The sequence below is a fragment of the Chiloscyllium punctatum genome, chromosome 44 (assembly GCF_047496795.1).
Source record: "Chiloscyllium punctatum isolate Juve2018m chromosome 44, sChiPun1.3, whole genome shotgun sequence".
Classification (NCBI taxonomy): domain Eukaryota; kingdom Metazoa; phylum Chordata; class Chondrichthyes; order Orectolobiformes; family Hemiscylliidae; genus Chiloscyllium; species Chiloscyllium punctatum.
Window position 1 is genome coordinate 26376814 of NC_092782.1, and position 15946 is coordinate 26392759.

Genomic DNA, 15946 nt, shown 5'->3' on the forward strand with positions numbered 1-15946 from the left:
TTATTTATAGCACAAATCACTTAAATAAAAACTACTGGCAGAGGACCTTCTCACTCGCACCCTGAACTAACTACTCAAACATCACAGAGATTGTAATAATATGGTAAACTTCTGGTATTTCAAATGTATAATTTTTGCCATTTTATTAAGAATACCAGTTAAAACAAAGTTTGCTCTAGTTTGAGTTTTTAAATTTTATCTTCATTCATTTTGTACTAAACTTTCATCTTATTGTTAAAGCAAAATCTGCAACATTGCAAGTTCATGTTTCAGCAAGACCATTAAAACCAAACAAATAAAAAAAATCTATCAAGCCAGGTTCATGTCTAGAATCTGATTTATCTGAAAATAACATTGACTGGACTTGTAACATGTGAGGGCTCATCTGAGATCTTTGAATTTACTGGATTTAAGAGGGAATGTTAAAGTATGGAATGGTCCTGGGTTAAAACAGCTGTGCTGTGGTGAAATTTATTCCATGAAATTTGATGATTGCTCCAGAGACTGTAAAAGTTTTCTGGGAATGGAAGATATAACAGTGGATATAACAGGGACTTAGCAGACACATTTAAGGTAGAAGTGAAAGCAAAATCTCACAAGGATGAGATGCTTCAAGTGGTTATACCATATTTAGAACATAGAACAGTCTAGCATAGTGCAGGTCCTTTCCACCCACAATGTTGTGCTGACCTTCCATTCTACTCTAAGATCAGACTAACCTTCATATTCTTCATTTACAATTGGTAGAAATGAAACCTGAAACTTGGATATCACAACTGAAATTAGCTAAGATGCTCAAACAGAGTGGCCTTTGATATTTCAAGGCTGTGTCACTTAGATATTAGGTTTAACATAGGTTAAAATGCAAAAACATTTTTATTGACCGGAGTTACCTGAAGATGTGGTCAAACCTTGACACACCTACCACATGTGTCAGGTGGTGGGGAAACTTGAGGACTTAATTAACCTACACCTTTTATTCCAATATCAGCTTTTGAAGATCTATTTAGCAGAGCCTTAACGAATTGAATAGGACACCTACCTAAAACCATGAATGGAAAACAATAAACTTTTACCATTATGGATGTTTCTTCAAGATTTCCTAATGATGTCTCACTAACTTGGTGAGCTTTTTCAAGAGGTGATAAAGAAAATTGATGATTGCAGAGTGGTAGACATTGTTTATACGGACTTCAGCAAAGCATTCGTCAAGGTTCCACATGGTAGACTAGCTCGTAAGGTTAGATCATATGGGATCTAGGGGGAGATAGCCAATTGGATTCAAAATTGGCTTGAAGATTGGAGACAGAGGTTGGTAATAGGGAAGGTTGCTTTTCGAACAGGAGGCCTATGACCAGGGATGTGCCACAAGGATTGGATTCAGGGTCCACTGCTTTTTATCATCTATATAAATGATTTGGATGTGAATTTAGGTGGCATAGTTACTAAGTTTGCAGATGACAGCAACATAGGTGGGGTAGTGGACAGTGAAGAAGATTATCTCAGAGTACAACAGGACCTTGATCGAATGAACCAAGGAGTGGCAGTAGAGTTTAGTTTAGATAAATGTGAGGTGTTTCATTTTAGTAAGGCAAACCAGAACAGGACATAAAGTTCATGGTAGGGCCCTGGGAAGTGTTGCCAAATAAAGAGACCCAGGGGTGCAGGTGCACAGTTCCTTGAAAGCACAGTCGCAGGTAGACAGGGTGAGGAAGAAGGCATTTGGCATGCTTACCTTCATTGGTAAGAACATTGAATGCAGGAGTTGGGATGTCATGTTGTAGCTATACAGGACATTGGCAAGGCTACATTTAGAATACTGCATTCAATTCTGGTTGCCCTTCTTTAGGAAGGATATTGTTAAATTTTAGAAGGTGCAGAAGAGATTTACAAGGATGTCGCTAGGACTGGATTGTTCGAATTTAGGAAGAGGCTGAATAGACTAGGGCTTTTTTCTCTGGAGTGTCAGAGACTGACTTAGTGACCTTAGAGAAGTTTACAAAATCACAACTGGTATGGATAGAGTGATTAGCCAAGGTCTTTTTTCTAGGGTGCGCGAGTCCAGAACTAGAAGACATAGGATTAAGGTGAGAGGGGAAAGATTTAAAAAGGACTAGAGGGTTAACATTTGCATGCAGAGGGTGGTGCATGTATGGAATGAGCTGCCGGAGGAAGCGGAGAAGGTGGGTACAATGACAACATTTAAAAGGCATTTGGATTGGTATATAAACAGAAAGGGTTTAGAGGGATATGGACCAAAGGCTACTTAATGGGACTAGGCCAGACTGGGATGTCTGGTCACTGCGAACAAGTTGGACCGAAGGGTCTCTTTCCTTGCTGGATGACTCTATGATTTGAAGTGCTTTAGGAGAAATTACGGCAAAAGTGGTTAGTGCAACTTTTCTTACAAGATGTGGTTTGAAGAAATACAATCAGATCAATGCTCAAATTTTATGTCCCCGACATTTTAAAATCTAATAGCTAGTTTGGGAATAATACAATTTACATCTGCATATTTCCTACAATCTCAAGGCACATTAGAAAGATGGCACTGAATTTTAAAGACTAGATCTTATGCCAAGAATGTCTTAATGATTAGGAAATAGGAATTAATTTGTTATCATTAGGAATGCTCTTAATGAGTCCACAGAATTTAGACCTTTTGAACTAATATATGGACATGAGGTAAGAAGACTACTTAGATTAATTCAAGTTAACAAACAAAACTCTGAAGGAATGCTTCTAAGCTGTATATCAAATTTCAAAGGCAAAATGGCTAATACATGTATGTTGTCTGGAAAGACATCAGAAAGGTGCTCAACAAATAGTGAAAGTAAAACAGACAAAAAGGCCAAAGTTTGCCATCAGGCTTGGTATACTTGCAGGTTATTGTTGTCACACACTCTCTAACTCTGCTTGGAAATAAAAGTTGCACCTACTGAATTCAACATAACGCTACAGATTGCTGGTGATTGTAAAGCCTAGAAATGTCAAATTATCAACAGGACTAGCATCTTATCATCAATCCTGAATGATACAAGAATGACAATTTTTTTATGCTTATAGTCTAATCAAACACCTTACAGCATAGAACAACTCTCTGCTGAGGACTTGGGGCATTTTTTCTCTTGGATCTGACATAGGCAAGGCTTATTTTCTTTCCATCAGTTCTCTAATGTATGTAGCCACGCTCAGTGAATGAACTGAAGGCACATGACATCAGCAAAGAGAATATGCAAATGTCAGTGTCAGAATACATTCCTGTTTGACTCGTTGCAGATCTCGACGGGCTCCAATGTGGCCCTGTCAAAGCTGGACCTATGGCATCAGTGTAGGAACAAATCCCTCCTCATCACTGCTTTACTGGGCAGACAGGTTTCTTCCGCAGCTTAGATCGATCGCTTATCATTACATAACTGAATACTTTGGGAGGTCAGTGAAGACAATATATTGTGGTCTCATTATTCATTGACATAAAGCAAAAGGGGAAAATTTGAAAACTGAAGGAATAACTCACATACAGATGTCAAGATCAGAAAACCATTAGGCGTGAGAATGATGATCAAAATAAGAAAATAGCTTCCTGTTAGTTTCATTGGAAATCCGTTTAATCTTATGGAGCCATGTTCAATTACTTTAAATAAGCCACAACAAAACAGAAATGAAAACAAATTGATGGAAGTACACAGTTGGATTGGCAGCCCAACCTAACTCCGTGGAAAGAGAAACGGGTCTGATTAATGGGTATTGACCTAAAACATTATTTCTATTTCTCTATTCACAGTTGCTGCGTGTCCTGAGCATTTTCAACAATTTGTATTTATTTAAGATTTCCAGTATCCAGGTTTTATTTTGTCTTCGGTCTAGATTTAAATGTCAACAGCAGAACCAAAGCAGATACATTTTGAAGCAAAATGAGTGACACAAATTCGTGCAAGCAAATATTTTGGCATATGTTCATTCCAAATGAGTGAGCAGAGTTGAGGTGGATGGAGGACAGACTGTTGTAAACTATTTGCAGAATAAATGGATAATTAATTAGACTAAATTATAAATCGGGTATTCATTGAAAAAAAATAGACAATTTCTATTGAATATGCAGTTAATGCATTACAACTCTTGTCTTTTTCGTGCGGCGTTCCACGATGCACTACGAAAAAAGTTGCTGTTTTATCACCCGGAAATCCCATTGGTTCAATTGAAAGGGTTTAAAACACGACGGTTGAAGTCTCAAATACGGTGTGAAGCACCATAGAAGAGATTAAACCTGCCAAGTCTCGTTCACCATATGATTGGGATGTGTTTTGTTTGATCAGAATCCAACTCTCAGCAGTTCCTTCATGCTGCCATCAATGACAATTACACAAGCTCAAATATATTCTTGGTTTTGGTACATTATACTGGGGAAAGAACCCCAGCTCCAGCATTAGAAAGAAAGCATTTGACTCTCGAGAAGGAGGGGTAGCAGCCCCGAAACGTCGACTGACGGAGTAGCTTATGTTTCTACCCCGTCCGCCTCTAGATGATCCTGAGCTGAATACTTCCGTTTTTTTATCTATTGGTGAAGCTTGATCCATGTGTTTGCCTGCCTCGCTGGCCCCCTCAGCCAGTGTTGAAGACAAGCTTGCTGACTGACTTGTCCTCCTGTTCAAAGGCGCTGTGACTGCCTGGCCTCCTTGTTTTTGTTGATCGGGGGCTGGGTGGAGTCACTGGGCTGACGTACTGGAAGGGCTCCTGTTTATAAAGGGGCGGCGGATGGGGCCGTTTCTCCTTTCCCAGGCATATCTTGGGAAAATTGTGAGTGGGGCTCTTTTTATTGCTGCTGGCAATGCTGAGGTTGGGGCTATGTGTGTAGGCGGGGTGGGAGAAAGCTGACCCCCCCGCCCACCCCAATTACCCCTGGGCAAACTCCCCTGTTTGGTCTGTCGTTGGGAGGAATTGGGAAAGAGTGTGCGAGCAAAGACTGGCCATGGCGGTATTCGCTGGCGAGGAGCGGGTGGTCTACTCTAGATCGCAGATGGTGTTCGCGGGAACAAAGGCACTGGAGGATGCGCTCAAGATCTTCATGCCCAAGTGCAGCGACTTTCACAACTCGGAGATTGAGCTGTGGGACTTCCTGTGCAGCATGAGGGAGGAAGGCTTCACCCCGGTCATCCTCCGCAGCAAGGACGTGTACGGGTATTCTTCGTGCCGCTCCACGGTGCCCGAAGCGAAGCCCACGGCTGAAGTCAAGCCCAGCGCCGAGAGGGCGCCCAGGAGTCGGCGAGGGAGACAAAGGAATGCGGGGGAGCCCGTCACTAAGAAACGCAAAAGCTGCCTGACAAAGACCTCACCTTCCCAGGTCGTCAGCCGGGTTTTGCGAGGCAGCTTGTCCAGCAAAACCACTGCCTCTCGCCCATTCGCCTTCCCAACCATAAAAGTTGAAGATTCATCTTCAGATGAAAGTGTTTCCAAGGCACGTCAGAGGGCTCAAAAAATTCTTAAAGTAAACTTGTCTCCCGTGATCAGGTTGAGACCTGTGAGAGTGCCGTGATGAGGTTTCGGTTGATGGGACACTTTTTTTAAAAACAATGACCATAAATAAATAATTGAAGAATATGGAAACGGGATGGAAATTGGTTTTTCGAACCTTTATTGACTTATCATGTTTATGAATTCCACAACTGTAAGCTTCAGGGAAACGTTTTAAATTATTTTAACTGCCTTTGCATTTTCTCTAGCACCCTATGTTTATTATTTACTTGTTAACTTTTTTCACCTATTCTGTGTTCCAGCTCACTACCTCCTTTCTCTGTGATTGGTGTTGTGTACGTGCAAACCAATTTGGCAAGCTCGTAGAATAAATAGTGATTCAAGGATATATTGAGTTTACAGAGCTTTGAATGCAATTAAAGTTGAAATATCGCAAAAGAGCAGGACTGGTGAGAAGTTGCAGCATTTTAGCACTGAGGATCCGATTGCGACATTCAGCTACACCGTTTTCTTTGTCTCTGTTTCCTGTTGCTATTTCGAATGTTCATCTATAAATTACAAATTGCTGGAGCTTGCAGCTCATAGATCACTAGATTTACAAATTGTGCTTACATGAGTTGAGAATATTTTGTGGTATCCCACCATTCTCACATTTTTGCTCATGATGCAAGCTAGAGGCTTCAAGAAAGACAAAGCTGATTAGGTCTGGTTCCAGGATGAGACTGCACTATCCAGTTTAACTTCAACAGTTCAACTGCTAATCAGATGACTTGTTTTGGACTGCAAGAGCAAACAAAAGCCAATGCAGAACATTGATCCTCAAGTAGCCATGAAAGTTGTCAGTTGAGTGGATGGCCAACCTGCAGAGTAGTGACTGTGGATCTCAAACCATCACAATGCAGCCCTTTGCAGCAAGCCATTTCATGAATTGAGCGATGATGTTGGAGTCTTGGGATTCAATAGTCAGATTGGATTTTTTTTGGGTTGCAAGACTGTGCAGCAAAAGGAATTTGGCTAGTTTCAATTCAGCTTGTAAAACCTCAGTTCCCAATGGAGATGTTTATTAGCATAGATCAGTTGAAGGTGAAGATGCATTTTCTCCGGTGTTATCAAACAGAAAACAGTAGGACAAGCGACTCTTATGGGTATGCCCACTGAGAACCCTTCAGTGGCTGATTTGGGTTAGAGTTGACATGGATGATTTGTGGGAAAAAACAATGACATTTGTTTGGGAGGGGGATGAGGTACTGCTTTGAGTTGAGGTCAAATGCAAGAAATTTGGCCAAGACTATTTAGAAGAGGTTCAAGGAGAGTGAGCAAGAATTCCATTTTTAAAACTCATTGTACTGCAATCAAATTCAAAAAGAGTGGGACAAATGTATGCTGTAGTCACTGTGAGAGCTTGTGCCATCTAATTACAAATTGTGATTTAGCAAGGACCTGCTATCTGTTCCAAATTAAGCATTAACATGGAAAAATGTGTATATACATGCATTTTTGAAGTACTTTTTGTGCACTTCAAAAAAAATTGTTTGTTTTCTTAATGATTCATGTGCTAAATTTTCAAGGTAGAATGTAGGTTTCTATTGTGGGAGTTAGAATTCTGAGAAAGCAAGGCTGTGTTGTGATTCAAAATAAATCTATCCAAGTAAGCAAACCAAAGTGTCTTGCCCTGGATTGGAGAAACATTTGGTTGGTTCTGATTTGAAATTGATCTGTACAGGTTGATTCATTTATCATTTTGTGAGCATGTGTTTCAATTATCAAATCAGCCTTTAGCTCAATATAACCATGGCAGAAATGAGATGAGCATTTAGAGGTTGTATATTTTTGACTACACCTTTTGCAGCAAATATTTATGGATTGTTTTCATATGAATAAGTGGATAGGTTGAGTGCAAATACAGGCATTAAAATTATTTGGTGAGCACCTAAGAGATAGTGAAGATGGGAATACATGAATAGATTTTCCATTGCATCACATTACTTGCACTTTCCAAAAAATGAGTTTTGTGGTGGAGTTTACATTTGTAATAAACAACTGAAATTCAGCTTTCCATGGTTGCCTTTCTAAACAGTAAAGACACATTGAAACCTCAATTTTTAAACTTCTATTTTAGTCAAATAATCTCTTCAACGTTGTAGAAAATGACCAATGCAGGTGGGGGTTTTATTCCATTATTGCAAGATCCTACCAAACAAAACAATTTGCTAACACAACTTAGATCTATAATGTATTGTTAGAATTGTAATAGAAGCTACCCTCTTTGAATAATTCTGAACAATATCTGCAATTGAAGCTTTGTTTCACTATTTTATTAAGGGAGCTCACCTTTGACAGTTTTGTATAAATTTTGCTTTGTGTTTATAGACTTTGGAATATGTTGTAAGTGAAGTACTGAAATGGGTAGTTTTAAGAAGTATTTCAAAAAATAGTATGTAGGATAGTAAGTTAGATGGTTTGAATGGGATTTCTATTCACGAAAAGTGTTCTTTGAAAGCACACTTTGCCCTCGCCCCTCTCTACCACCCAATTCCAACTCTCTCCTGTCCCACCCGAACAAAACAAAATAAAATCAGGGATATATCGCTGACATTATTCAATGATACATTGGTCAAATTCAGCGGAAGATATAAGAAAAGATAGTCAATTTGAAATAAACTTAACTTTTAGTTATAACCTGTTCACTTAGGTGTATTTGAATTACACCTGTAACATTTGTGTGAAGTCATGCAGTTACAGTGTGAATATAGTGTGAATCTGGTATTGAGACAAGATCTGACCTGGTACTGGGTGAAGTAAAAGTCCTGCAAAGAGATTCTTTCATTTGAGAAACAATTTATATCTCATCTGATTCCTATAACGAAAATAGTACTAAGTAGTTTTGGCAATCTATTGACCACAAAACGTTTGAATTATGAACAATCAGTTTATTTGATACGATGGTAATTGATACTTTGGTGGTGTTGACCATACTCATTCTGTTTCCTGGACTTTCCTCCAATTGATATTCTCCTGTGACTCAATTCTATGTTAATACCTCAATAGCTTAAAGATTTTTTTGTAAATTCTTGTATCATTTTTTGTAAATGGTGTAATTTTTAATGTTGAATAAAAAGGACACTTACCTGAACTGAAGATTGATCTGTTTTTATGATTGAAACAACTTTATGATTCATCTTTTTCTTGATTGCAAACTCTATTATGTGGTCCCTTTATACATCCTGGATAATGCATGGTGATTTGTATGTCCATACAGTACAGAACAGTGAAACAAATAATGCAATGCAATGTAATTAATCTCTTTTTGAAGTAGAAATTATGTGTAGAGCATTGTCTTGATTTCAGTATTCAATTATTAATTCTTTGCTAATGAAGCTGACAATTAAAGCAATGGTGATTCCAATGTTTACTGCAGAGGTGATAGAGCCTGTGATATTGTTTTTATTGATTCTTTCCTGGAATGTGGTATCATTGACAAGACCATTATTAATTGTCCATCTCTACTTGCTCCCAAGAAGTTGGTGAATTACTGCTGCAAGAACACGTGGTGAAAGTACTACCAGAATGCTTTTGGGAAGTGAGTTCTATAATTTTGAGATGGTAATAATCAAGGTCTTGCAATATGTCCAGGCAATGTAGTCGTGGCAATTATCCTTCACAGTTGAGTTTGAGAGATGGGATCAAAGAAGCCTGAGCATGTTGCTGCATTGCAAAGTGCACATAGTGCATAATACAACCCTAGAACATTAGGGATGGTGGAAGTGAATGTTTAAGCTGGTAGATGATATATCAGGAAAGGGAACTGTTTTATTTTGTGGTATTATTGAGTGATTTTGGAGCTACAATCATCTAAGAAAGTGGAGAGTATTTCATCATAATCCTGAATGGAATGGTGATGGAAGAGTTTTGGGGAGTTATAAGGTCATGAGTGCTGAATGCTGAGACTGTGACATACCTTGGAGCTACAACACTGGTGTAGTTGGTCCTATTAACTTTCTGGTCAATAGTGACACCCAGGATGCTGATGGTCAGGGAATTCAACAAAGGTAAAGCAGAAGTGTTATGTGCCAGAACCCCAAAATACAATGGATGCTTTTAAGTCTTAATTAAAAAAAAATGTTCATTAAACAGAGATGATGCTGCCAAAAATGGCAGAGGATGTAAATTGTGTGGTTGTCACAAGAGAGAGAGATTGATTGGACATAGCACCTAAAGATGTCAAAGAATCTTCATAAGGAAGGGACTGTGATCTCTACAAATGTAACAAGGGATTAACAACTCCCTGTTTGACAGCAAGCCACATCCTGTTTATTATGTCCCAAAATGCAGACATTGTTTGTGCTTTTCCTCTAAAACCAAAAGGACAGTGGTTAAAAAGCCAATTTCAACTATACTGGGGGTGTTGGGGTGTGCAAATGGGTCTTAATGCTTGTGTATGCTGTTGCAATTGTGACAAGGTCAGCCAGATGGACATCATAGACTGTGTTTCCTGATTGGGGCTGTTAAACTGGTCAAGTCAGGGAGTATCAGAGGTTTTGTTCACTCTGAGAGAGTTGACTCTGAGGAAGCTGGATCAGTGTCAAGGACTCTTCATGCATAAATGAAGGCTGACTTGGTGATGGGATAGGGACTTCTGTGAATTTATTTCAGTGGTAACAACAAAAAAACATGCCTCTGAAGGAATTAACTCTCAACAGTCATCTTTGAGTTAGGGTAAGTATTTCTGGCATCATGCCGTAGGAAGTTTGATTCATTGAAGACTGTGGCCAGTATGTGGAAAGAATGCATTATTCTTTCCAGGCAAATGACATTAGGGGAGACAAAAAGCAATGAGTAATTCTTCTGACTGCTTGTGGACCTGCAGCATTTTTGGCCTTTAGGAGCTTAATTTTCCCTGAGGACACAGCAGTACCGCCCAAACCTTCAGGCCAAATTCAGCGATGGGCTCTAATTCTAAATGTGTACAATTACAAGTTGGAACACCGTTTGGGATGTCAAGTAGCAAATATGGATGCATTGAGCCACCTCCCATTGGCAGATACACCATTGGTGGTACTGACACTGGAGCCGTCCATAATGGCTTTAAATATTCTGGATACACTTCCAGTCACAGCTGACAATATCAGACTTTGGATGCAGAAAGATCCATGCTCGCAAAACTGAAACAGCTGATGGTGATGGGGAAACTAAAGGACCATCACAACTAGCATTAAAATCTTTTTGGACCAAGAGAGATCAGATCACAATACAGAATGACATATTATTACGGGGCGAAAATGAGGACTGCAGATGATGGAGATCAGAGTCAAGATTAGAGTGGTGCTGGAAAAGCACAGCAGGTCAGGCAACATCCGAGGAGCAGGAAAATCAACATTCGGGTAAAAGCCCTTTATCAGGAATGAAGGTAGCAAGAATGATTGTCCTGAGCAAAGGTTGCTGCCAGATACTAGCTGAACTCCACCAGGCTCATTCAGTAATTTCTAAAATGAATACTTTGGTGAGAAATTATGTCTCACGCTCAGGAGTGGATGGAGACATAGCTGTGTTGGTGGGGCAGTGCCAGAGTGCCAACAAGGAAAAAAATTACCACCAGCAGCTCCCCCACATTTATGTGAATGGCTGTATAAACTCTGAACTCAGTTGCACATCAGCTATGCAGGCCCATTTATTGGCTTAATGTCCTTATTCATTATGGATGCTAACTCAAAATGGCTGGGCATGTCAAGTCCAGTGAAATATAAAGTTTGGGTAGGTGCAACTGTCCTGAACAAGCATGTGAACTATATGATAGCTGAGAACTCCCAAACCGTGCAAAACATGGCCGCCTCCTCAACAGCCTTTCAGACTGTTCTGAAACACGTGATTCTCCCTCTCCATTAAGCATTGAAGATAGTTTGGAATCTGAGATGGGTCTGGCAGATGTCGTTGCCTGAATGCCTTTGCCGCCTGAAGATGAAAATGAATTTCTTCTGAAGCATTCTGGTCGCAAGGGGCAAGCTACTGTGCATTACAAGCCACCCGTATCCAAGGCAGAGTTGGAAAAACATGACCTGCGGCTAAAAGACCCCAGGAAGAGCGAAAAAAAAAGAACCAGCCAAGTCCTTGGATTCAGTGGGGGAGGAATGTAGTGATTGTAACCATGTCAGCAAGGCGAACATCGTAGAATATGAGTTCCCTCATTGTAGTTGTTAATCTACTAAATCAGGGAGCCCTGGCTAACATATAAACAAGCACATCCAAGGTTCTGTTCACTCCGAGAGCTGGCTCTGTGGAAGCTAGATCAGGACTCTCCATATTACAGGGTGACTTTGCGTCAGGATTCTGGCCTCTGAGGAGTTAGTTTTTATACCACCCTGTGTTTGAATGTTGATATGTTGTGATAATCACAGTCAAAGAACAATCCCCTCATTACCTGATGTTGCAGGTAAAGACTCTTTCTACGTTGCAAAGAAAAACAGATTAGGAAAGTATCCTCTTTCACCGTGAATACTGGAATTCAGTCATGGTTGAAAGACATCAGAGGGGATCTAAGATGGCGGCGATCTGAGAAGATCACACTGCAGAGCTTCACATTGCAGCAGGAGCAGGACGCTCCTTTAACCCATCCAACCCAGGTCATCAGGATATCTTGGGGCATTGGAAAGATTGTGGAGTCCCAAGAAGCATTAAAAAATTGACTTACCTGTATTTTCAGCTGTCCAGAAATGCGTAAAAAGGGAGGAGGAGCATCCGAGGCCGGGTCTGCAGCTCAGCCTGCAGCAGCCTCAGAGCAGATTATTCTCCAGCTCTCAAAATCTCACGAGATGCTGGGGAAACAGATTGAAGAAAAGCTGGCTCCAGTCTCTCTCATGCTCAGAAGCATGAGCAGCAGCTGGGAGACCTAGAGAAGAGGACGGATGAGGTGGAGCACAGGGTCACAGTGGTGGAAGCTGATGCCAGTTCATTCAAGGATGAGATCCAAGCCCTGAAGAAGCAGGTTCGTAATTTGCATGACCAAGTGGATGATCTTGAAAACAGGGGCAGGAGAAAAAAACATTCGGATCATTGGTCTGCCCAAGGGTAAGGAAGGTGAGTGGCCTGCAGAATTTGTTGAAGATTGGCTTCCAAAGTACCTTGACTTAGAGGCTGGCATGAGAGGATTGAAGATAGAGAGGGCTCACCGGGTCGCAGCACCGAGATCGGGTCTGGGTCAATGCCCTCGTCCTTTCCTGGTGCAGTTCCATTATCACCGGGATAAGGAGAGAGTCATGGAGGCTTCCAGACTCTAAAGGAAGGATCCAAAGGCCCTAATTTACAAGGGCTCTAGGACCATAAGTGGCGGCGATCCAGAAACAAAAATCGTATGACGCTGTCAAGAGAAGACTAAGGAGCTTGGGATTCAGTACTCCCTGAGATATCCGGCAATGCTTCGGATCACCTTAGATGGATCCATGCATCTCTTTGATACATCGGAGAAGGCAAGAGACTTTGTGGACAAACTAACCTAATTTAAACAATTGTAGTATGTATAAATATCGTTGCTTGGATATGCGTTTATCATTCTGTAAAAGAAATGGAGGAAATCTGGTTTGAGCTTTGTTTTTCCCCCTTTTTTTCCCTCTGTTGATGATAATTTGGTTCAAACTATGTCTGGCGGTGGTTAAGATGTACATTTTAAATGTCTAAGTTAGGACATACCAAAGGATGGGTGGGGTATTTATTTCAACCTTTTTTTAATAAAAGAATGTTTTTTTATTCATATTGATATTCTATGGGTGTTTATTCTTTTTAGCTTGTGCTTGCGATGCGGCTCTAGCTGGGAGAAGTGAAGGTGGTTGAGATGGTTAGATGCCTATTTATGGGCAGTTTGGGACAGGTAGTTGCCCCCTCTGAGCCGGGGGTGAATTCCCCTACTCAGCGCTATTGGTGCTTTATATGTTGGTGTGTTTTCTGGTTTTTGTTGTTTTTTTTATTTTTAATAATTTTGTATGTTTGTTAAATGTAGTGATTTTAGTTTATGTAGTTTTTATATTTGGTGGACCATGCGACACTAAGGCTCAGCAATTTGTGGTTCGGGTTCCTCCTCTCTGGAATTTAAATGTAATTGCAGAAGATTATGGCTAATGATTTGATTAAATGGTGTACCTGGAATATCAAGGGAAGCCACTCACCAATTAAAAGGAAGAAGGTACTCTTGAGTCTTAGAAAGGAGAAGGTGGATATTGCTTTGTTACAAGAGACACATTTGGATGACAAGAAGCATCTGAAATTGCAGCAGAATGGCTTTGACCGAGTTTATTTTTCATAATTTAATACCAGAAGTAGGGGAGTGACTATATTGGTGAGGAAAAATCTCTCATTTAAATTGTTGGAATGTGTTAAAGACACGTACGGGAGGTTTGTAATTCTTAAAGCCTTGATAAATGGGGAAGAATATAGTATTTTAAGTGTTTGTTGTCCCCCAGATCATCCTCTTAAATTCTTGGTAGATGCTTTTTCTAAACTGATAAGTCTCAAGTCTCAGTACATCATTATAGGGGGAGATTTTAACTGCCTCATGGGCCCCACAGTAGACAGGCTGCCTCAAGATCCCAAGAGTGATTTTTTTCTGATCCCTGCGGTAACCCTGAATCTGGTGGCATCCTGTATGATTGGTGATATTGCCATCTCTGATCATGCTCCAGTGTACCTCATGGTTAAGATTAAGGATGCTACAATGGATTCAAGGTACTGGTGAATGGACCCCTTCATTCTCATGGACAGTAAGTTTGTGGAGTATTTCTCTAGAGAATTTCGGGCATTCCTAGACATCAGCATAGGCTCGGTTGATAGCTCATCTGTTCTCTGGGAAACTGCCAAAGCTTATGCCAGGGGGTTAGTTATTTCATATTCCACCAGTAGGAAGCAGCAGAAGGGTGAGCAGCAACGTCTCCTTGAAGCACGGTTGACGGCAGCTAAGAAGGCCTATTTTGACAGACCCTCATTGGTCAAACTACAGAGGATTATGGCACTGCGGTCTGCACTAAATTCCATGCTCACGCAGACAGCAAAGAAGGAGCTGGCTTTTGCAAAGCAAAGGTTATACGAGCATGGTGACAAGCCAGACAAATACTTCGCATACCTTGCCAGAAAGAGAAGTGACCCACAAACCATCACAGTGATTAGGGAAGGGTCTGAGAACCTAACGTGTGATTCTAAAAAGATTAATGTGACGTTCCAGAGATTCTACTCTAAGCTATATCAGTCTGAGAATTGTGAGGAGGGGCAGGCCAAAATGGAATCCTTTTTTAGAGATCTGAAACTCCCGGGTGTGACTCCCGAACAACAGTCCTTTCTCAATGCCCCATTATCAGAAGCTGTGAGGCAGCTTCAGAGTGGAAAGGCGCCCGGTCCTGACAGACTTCCCAGTGAATTCTATAAGGAATTTATAAGTATACTGTCAGGCCCGATGCCGAATATGTTTAATGATTCATACAGTCATGTTTGTCTCCCACCATCTCTGAGAGAGGCCAATATTTCACTTATCCTTAAAAAAGGGAAGGATCCAGAAGACTGTGCTTCATACAGGCCCATCTTGCTCTTAAATGTGGACCTTAAGATCCTCTCTAAGGCTCTCGCTTAAGGCTGGAGACTGTGTTACCCTCTATTATTAAAGAGGATCAGACGGGCTTCATAAAGGGTCGCAGATCCTCCAATAATGTTAGGAGGCTGCTTAACGTAATTCAAGTATGCCAACAGCAGTCAATACAGGGATTGGTGATTTCTTTAGATGCAGAGAAGGCATTTGACTGAGTTGAGTGGCCGTACCTTTTCTATATTCTAGACTGGTTTGGTCTGGGCGAAGTTTTCATAAGCTGGGTAAAGGTTCTCTACAGTGTACCTCTCACTGCGGTCATTACCAACAGGGTACGATCAAGCAATTTTAATATTTCTAGGGGCTGCCGGCAGGGCTGTCCCCTTTCACCATTACTTTTTATGTTGCTGATTGAACCGTTGGCAGAGGCCATTCGTGGGGATCTCAATATATCAGCTCCAGAAGTGGGGTCAAAATTACATAAGATCTTGTTGTATGCAGATGATGTTCTAATTTTCTTGACAAATCCAGCAGTTTCAGTGCCTTGCCTGATACAATGCATTCACGCGTTTGGCGCTTTTTCAGGGTATAAGATTCATTTTGCTAAATCAGAGGCTATCCCTATGGGTGGTCTTGCGAAAGAGTTGGTCTTGAGAGTGAATATAGATTCTCATTTAGGTGGTCACAGGGGGGTTTTGTGTATTTGGGCATATTCACTACCCCAGTTCTGGACTGGCTATTAAAAGCCAATTTTACTCAATTATTTGAAAAAATTAAACAAGATCTCCAAAGATGGGAAGCACTTCCAGTATCGTGGTTGGATCGGATAGCGCTTATTAAGATGAATATTCTCCCTTGTTTGCTATACCCTATGCGGATGCTTCCCCTAATTTTCAATAAACAAACACTCAGGAGACT

The 15946-nt window shown here is 40.7% G+C and overlaps 1 protein-coding gene across 1 annotated transcript; it reads left to right on the forward strand.

The window, feature by feature from the left end:
• The first annotated feature begins 4561 nt into the window (after positions 1 to 4561).
• LOC140466821 (coiled-coil domain-containing protein 71L-like) lies at positions 4562 to 8605 on the forward strand. Its single transcript, XM_072562504.1, has one exon. The coding sequence runs from the start codon at positions 4970 to 4972 to the stop codon at positions 5531 to 5533; it is 564 nt and encodes a 187-aa protein (XP_072418605.1). The 5' UTR covers positions 4562 to 4969; the 3' UTR covers positions 5534 to 8605.
• Positions 8606 to 15946: the final 7341 nt, after the last annotated feature.

Excerpts from the sequence above, each read along its gene's own strand:
- LOC140466821 (XM_072562504.1), top strand. The coding sequence starts at position 4,970 with ATGGCGGTATTCGCTGGCGAGGAGCGGGTGGTCTACTCTAGATCGCAG.